The 6,000-nt window shown below is 34.7% G+C and overlaps 1 protein-coding gene across 1 annotated transcript; it reads right to left on the minus strand.

The window, feature by feature from the left end:
- Positions 1-362: 362 nt before the first annotated feature.
- LOC120209615 lies at positions 363-2,449 on the minus strand. Its single transcript, XM_039208571.1, has 6 exons — positions 2,265-2,449; positions 1,629-1,790; positions 1,044-1,135; positions 886-937; positions 685-795; positions 363-419 (listed from the first exon to the last, which is right to left on the minus strand). Exons 2-6 carry the CDS (start codon positions 1,764-1,766, stop codon positions 372-374), a joined length of 441 nt encoding a protein of 146 aa, XP_039064502.1. The 5' UTR covers positions 1,767-1,790; positions 2,265-2,449; the 3' UTR covers positions 363-371.
- Between the last annotated feature and the right edge of the window lie 3,551 nt (positions 2,450-6,000).

A 6,000-nucleotide genomic window follows, 5' to 3' on the forward strand; every position in this document is an offset into this window, starting at 1 on the left:
ATGTCACTGTCATCAAGCCTAGACTAGAGAGTAAACAAGAACGTCCCAAAAGTGTAAGGCTTGAGGCTTCTCAAGTTTATTTGTTAAAAGATTATGATGCACGATAATGCTTAACACACTTCAAATCTTAAGCTGATATGTATGTACTACTTACCATGAGAAGCTGAGAAAGGTATAGTGTATTTCATTTGTATAACATGACGTACTTCTTGTTCAATCTTAAAACCCTTGATGTTGCCATCAGAATCTCCAAAATACCTACAAATCCAGAAATTAAATTCAAAAATCCAATCTTTATTTATATAAGGATAAATTTTGTGGAATTAAAGAGATTAAAAGACAAAGAGTGAATATTACCTTTGCTACATCTTTCAACACCAAAAAGGCTGCATCTCTAACATGGGATCATCATTAAGACACTACAATTCAAATCCACAGCATTCCAATAGTAATAGCATTTAAATAATAATAGGATAAAAAACAGAGCATCTCCTCCTATATGATTTTATGAAGACGAAGTAAAATGTTTCAGACCATATACTAGATGATGACCATCACAGAGTTCAGTTTCCTTTAAAAGGAAGGAAGATTCATATATTATTTATACAAATTGTTTTGGATACTTGAGTAGAAAAGTTTACGAAATGCACTTAGCTAGCATTGCCAAAAGCAATAAAAACTTACATTAGAAAACCCTTCATCATCAGAATCCTTCACATCACTGAAAGAGGGAAGTTCAGGCGGTGCTGTGTACACACATTGGTTGTCGTCCGTGAGCTGACTTACCATGAGAAGCTGAGAAAGGTATATTGTATTTTTTTTTATAAAAGTAGGAGGTCTTGTTAAAAACCGTATAGTGTATTTCATTTGTATAACATGACCTACTTCTTCTTCAATCTTAAAAACCTTGATGATGCCATCAGAATCTCCAACATACCTGCAAATTCAGAAATTAAATAGATATGGACAGTTCAATTGCTGCATGTGCTCTCTTGAAAGTTGAAATAACCTACAGTATAGCTAACAACCGAAGCTAGACTTACATGTAGGGGTCAGTTTGCATAACTGCAAAAGAAGTAATTTCTTCTTTAAAGACATGTACATGAGACAAGAGCCTCTTTTCCGAGTCCCAAACCTACATTACAATTTCCATAGAAAAATTAATTCCCAAAGGATAAAGAGAGAAAAGAAGACATATTTATAGGTAAAGTATAGAGCAAGAAAACATAGGCAATACCGATTCTGATGACAGTAAAAGTAGACTACTCTCATATCTAATCTGATAGAATCAGCAATTAACCAAGCAAGTAACTTGCCTCAATATGGTTCTTGAAATTTACATTTATATATTAAGGATGCCTTGATTCTGGACAAACTGAAGAAAAATTAAGGTTTATATAAGTACCTTGGAATTACTTGAAAAAAAAAGCTTTACAAGACAAAAAGAAATACTGATATAGCATTATAATGATAGTATCAAGAAATCCAGATTGAGAAATATAGCATCATGAACATGTTAAACTGTCACGTTTCTTCCTCATGTGATAATTAATCAGATATGATATGACCTTCCTTTAGTTGCATCAAGTCCATATTAATCTGTTCAACAGAGGGTAACAAAAGCATACCTTAAACAGTAAGTGCATGGACAGCAAGATAAAAGATGATCCCTTTTCTAATTGAATTTGATTATTTACTGTCAAAATGAACTGTGTATATCCACTCCAGCAGGGTAAACTTTCTGGGTCGGCAACATCCAAATACATACACAAATGATCCAACGTTGTTACCTGTATGAAATTCAAAACCAAGAGTATGAAGACTAAACTACTATCGCCAAAACAGAAAATTAAGGCTGAAAAGGGTAAGTAGTATCAACAAGGGAATAAGCAATGTATCATTTAAAACCATCAACGATCAAATCATCGGAGAAAATCAAGGGATTGAGATTCTATTAACAAATCGAGACGTAAAATCACAACAAAATCAAACACTTCTCCTCATCTTCTTGCCGCTGAAAAATAAAGAGTAATCAAGAAAATTTCAAAAATAACTAAATCATAAGCAGTAGAGAAATACGAATGGAACAAAATACAAACAAAATAACCGGAATTGGGTAACAAACAAAACCCTAATCTATAATCAGAATACAAATCAAACTTTTAAAAAGACCAGAAAAAAATTCATCACAAAATACAATCAAACAAAAGTATAAATTAAAATAAAAACGTAACAGATCCAAGAATTGGGTAAAAGAAACTAACCTGAGAATCCAAAGAATTGATTTATAGAATCAAGGGGCAAGTTTCTTAAATCATAAGCAGTAGAATCCGTAAAGAAATACGAAAGACCAACTGAAGAGATAGCAACGAGATGCTTGTGTTCGGGATTGTAATCGGAAAGATTGAGATGGAAGGAAGCGAGGATATGATAGCGGGTGAGAGGAATGTTAGGGCTTGAAAACGGAAGTAATTATGCCTGAGATGAGAGGGAATAAATAGTCAGATTTTCATTTAATTACCTAAGCGGGAGCCAACAAAAAACGTTTAAAATTTGAAATTTAAATATATTTGATTTATTTATTTATTTTTAATTATCTCTTTTATTTATAAATAAAATCTGATATTTTTAAAATCTAATTTTTTTAAAATCAACTATCTATGAAAATTCAATTTGATTATTTTCATTTTGATTTTAGAGTTATTTTCAAAATTTTCTTTTAATAAAAAAATTTTAATATAAGATTTTAAATATTATGTAATAAAGATTACTTTTTGTCAAAAATATTTTAAAATTATTATTCTCAGTTAAATAAAAAATAATCAATAAATTTATTTATTTTCTGAAAAAAATAAATCAAAATAAATAATTTTAAGTCCAATAAAAAATAACCAATATATAGAGATATTTTATGGAAATAAATTTTAGAAATTATTATTTAAAATGAAAATGAAAAAAAAATTAAAGCTAATCAATAAAATTATTATAAATTAATTAAAATTTTAAAAAAATAAATACACGTTAAATTTAGAGAAAATATATAATTTAGTAAAAAAACAAGTAAAATAAATTCATTGAAACTGACGAAGGTATTATTGAAATACTAACAAAAAAAACAGAAGAGATAGCAACGAGATGCTTGTCGTTCGGGAGTGTAATCGAAGAGATTGAGATGGAACGAAGCGAGGATATGATAGCAGGTGAGAGGAATGTTCGGGCTTGAAAACGAAAGTAATTTTGCCTGAGATGGGAGGGAATAAATAGTCAAATTTTTATTTAATTACCTGAGATGAGCCAACAAAATAACCGTTGTAAAGGGAGTGAACGCCTAAAATTTGAAATTCAAATATACTTTTTTTGAATTAAAAGAAAACCATTACAATGAAACACTAAGGGCGAATAAAAGTAGGACCATGAAGGTCACGAGCAAGATGAGGTATTATCTCCTGGGGAGGTTCTATATATATGCATGGTTGATCATTTGAAACACCGATAGATTTTGCAAGGAAGTCTGCTGCAGCGTTGGCTTCACTACGTATGAGAATGAAATCAATCTTCCATTGCTTTGAAATAAGGCTCGCGATAGATCTGACAAGAGACACTGGGCTGGATGCGGCTGTTAGAGAAGTCACAAGTGTTAGAGCTTCCGCACAGTCCATTTGGCATTGAAGGCGCTCTAGTCCTTGAGACCACGCTAATTGAAGTCCTTCAAAAATCCCCCAGTGTTCGGCTTGTAATGGGGAGGAAATACCAACCGCTTTATTAAATCCGACGATTCAATCTCCATCCTTGTTCCGGATGAGCCCACCTGTCGATCCTAGAGAGGAAGTATGATGAACTGTGCCATCCGTTTTGAGCGTAAACCAGTCAACAGGCGCTGATCGCCATTGAATAAGTTTCGGGCGAGGAAAAGCAGTACCAGTTGAGGAATCAGACGTCGTAGTGATGAAATAATTAGCCCAGTTTTTGTTGTGGTTGAGTAATTGATCATTAGAGAGGGTCAGATTAGAGAATATGGATGAATTTCTTCGCTTCCAGATCTGCCACGCTAGGGAAGCAAATAAAGTTTTCCAAGGGATTTTTGAACCTGCAAAAATTCGATTGGAATCAAGATTCATTGTAAGCCATTCATTAGTTTCTAGAGTGAATAAATCCTGAAGTTGTTGTTGGCGAATGATCAATTGCCAAAGAGAAGTAGTTTGTTTGCAATCTCGCAACACATGCAACAAAGTTTCATTAGTTGATCCACATATTTAACATAAAGGATCATCGGTAAGGTTTCGCGCACATCGATTGACGTTCGTTAGTAATCGATCTCTATAAGAAATCCAAAGGAAGTGTTTGATATGCTCTGGGATAGGAAGACGCTAGAGCTTAGTCCATTTAACGTCTTTAGGACTCCAAAGTTCTTTAGTAATAAGATTATAAGCGGATTTCACAAAGAATTCGCCATTCTTGCCATGAAACCAGGAACAACGATCAGTGCCAGCATTGGGATCAGGGGGCTGGACATTCAAAATATGTTGGAATGTGGAAGGCTGGAAAGTCTGTCGAATGAAGTTCCAATTCCAGCTACGGTTCGATTGAGCAACGTCACAAACCATCAAGTTATCTTCAATAGTGACACTCTCTTGCTTCCAGTTAGAGAGGCGCCTAAGTTTCGACAGCCAATTATCGTGCCAAAATCTTGTAGAAGCACCATCACCTAAGGACCAAGATATGAAGCTATGAAAATTATCACATACCTTAGATAGAGACCTCCATAAATGAGAGCAATTCAGCTACATGATGGAAGGTGGGCACATACATGTCACATTATATTTTTGTCGAAGTAGTTTTATGAAGTATGTCTATGTGTTCGAAGCAACTGCAAAACAAAGGTTCATTAGGAAAGTCGAATTATGTAGTTGTAACCTCCTGATGCCGAGACCTCCATTGTGTCTAGGTTGAGATATGGCGTCCCAACTAACAATTGGAATGCCACGAGATTGGTCGTTAGAAGTCCATATGAAGTGTCGAACGATTTTTTTTCAATGTCGTGACAAACTTTGGAAGGGAACCGACAAGTTTGCATGAAATAGGTGGTAATGGTCATAAGAACGGAGTTAGCAAGAGTAACCCGACCAGCAAAAGAGAGGGATCGAGCCGACCACCCTTGGAGCTTCGATTTAATTTTATCAATTATTAAGGCATAGAATTCGCAAGTAGCACGCTTATGCATCACGTATTCCGAGATAAACATCCAAGTTAGAGACTTGTTTGATGCCAAAATGATAACATACTAAATTTGCTGATTCAACACTGGTATTTGGCGAGAAGTAAATATGCGATTTGAGTTTGTTTACTTTGTGACCAGAATAGTGGCCAAATTCCGCCATAATATTGTCAATCAATATTGCTTGATCAGTAGTTACCTTAGCATATAAGATTAGGTCATCCGCAAAGAATAGATGACTGATAGGAAGGCCACCCCGTACAAGCTTGAACGGTTTCCAATCACCTCTTTTAGAAGCAAGCTGAATATGGTGACCTAGTCTTTTCATAGTAAGAACGAAAAGATAATGCGAGATTAGACCCCCTTTCTGAACTCCTCGTTGCGGTTGAAATTCAGAACTAAGGCCTATATTGAATTGGATCTGCATCGTAGAGGATGATCTACAATGCAGTATGAATCGGTTGATTGTAGGGGAAAGCATGCTTCATACAGAGTGTCAGCTATAAATTCCCAACGTAAACGATCAAACATTTTCTCCAAGTCCACCTTAATAGCCATCCATCCATCTTTATCTTTCTTGTGTTTCATGGAGTGAATGACCTATTGGTTAATGATGATATTCTCTGAGATGCTACGACCTTGAATGAAACTTGTTTGGTTGGGAGTAACAAGTCTAGGCATAATGTGCTGAAGGCGCCTGACAATGATCTTTGTGATCAACTTCTATAAAACAGTACAAAGGCTGATGGGTCGAAAGTCTTTGAAACTGGAAGGACTTGGTACTT

Source organism: Hibiscus syriacus, unplaced genomic scaffold (assembly GCF_006381635.1).
Source record: "Hibiscus syriacus cultivar Baekdansim isolate YM2019G1 unplaced genomic scaffold, ASM638163v2 tig00019423_pilon, whole genome shotgun sequence".
NCBI lineage: Eukaryota > Viridiplantae > Streptophyta > Magnoliopsida > Malvales > Malvaceae > Hibiscus > Hibiscus syriacus.

Bases quoted from the DNA above. Each gene is read 5' to 3' on its own strand.
- LOC120209615 (XM_039208571.1), bottom strand. From the start codon at position 1,766: ATGTATTTGGATGTTGCCGACCCAGAAAGTTTACCCTGCTGGAGTGGA. The intron at 938-1,043 runs GTAAGTCTAGCT...CTGAATTTGCAG, and splicing joins ATGCAAACTGACCCCTACAT to GTATGTTGGAGATTCTGATG. The intron at 420-684 runs GTAAGTTTTTAT...TTTGAATTGTAG, and splicing joins ATGATGAAGGGTTTTCTAAT to TGTCTTAATGATGATCCCAT.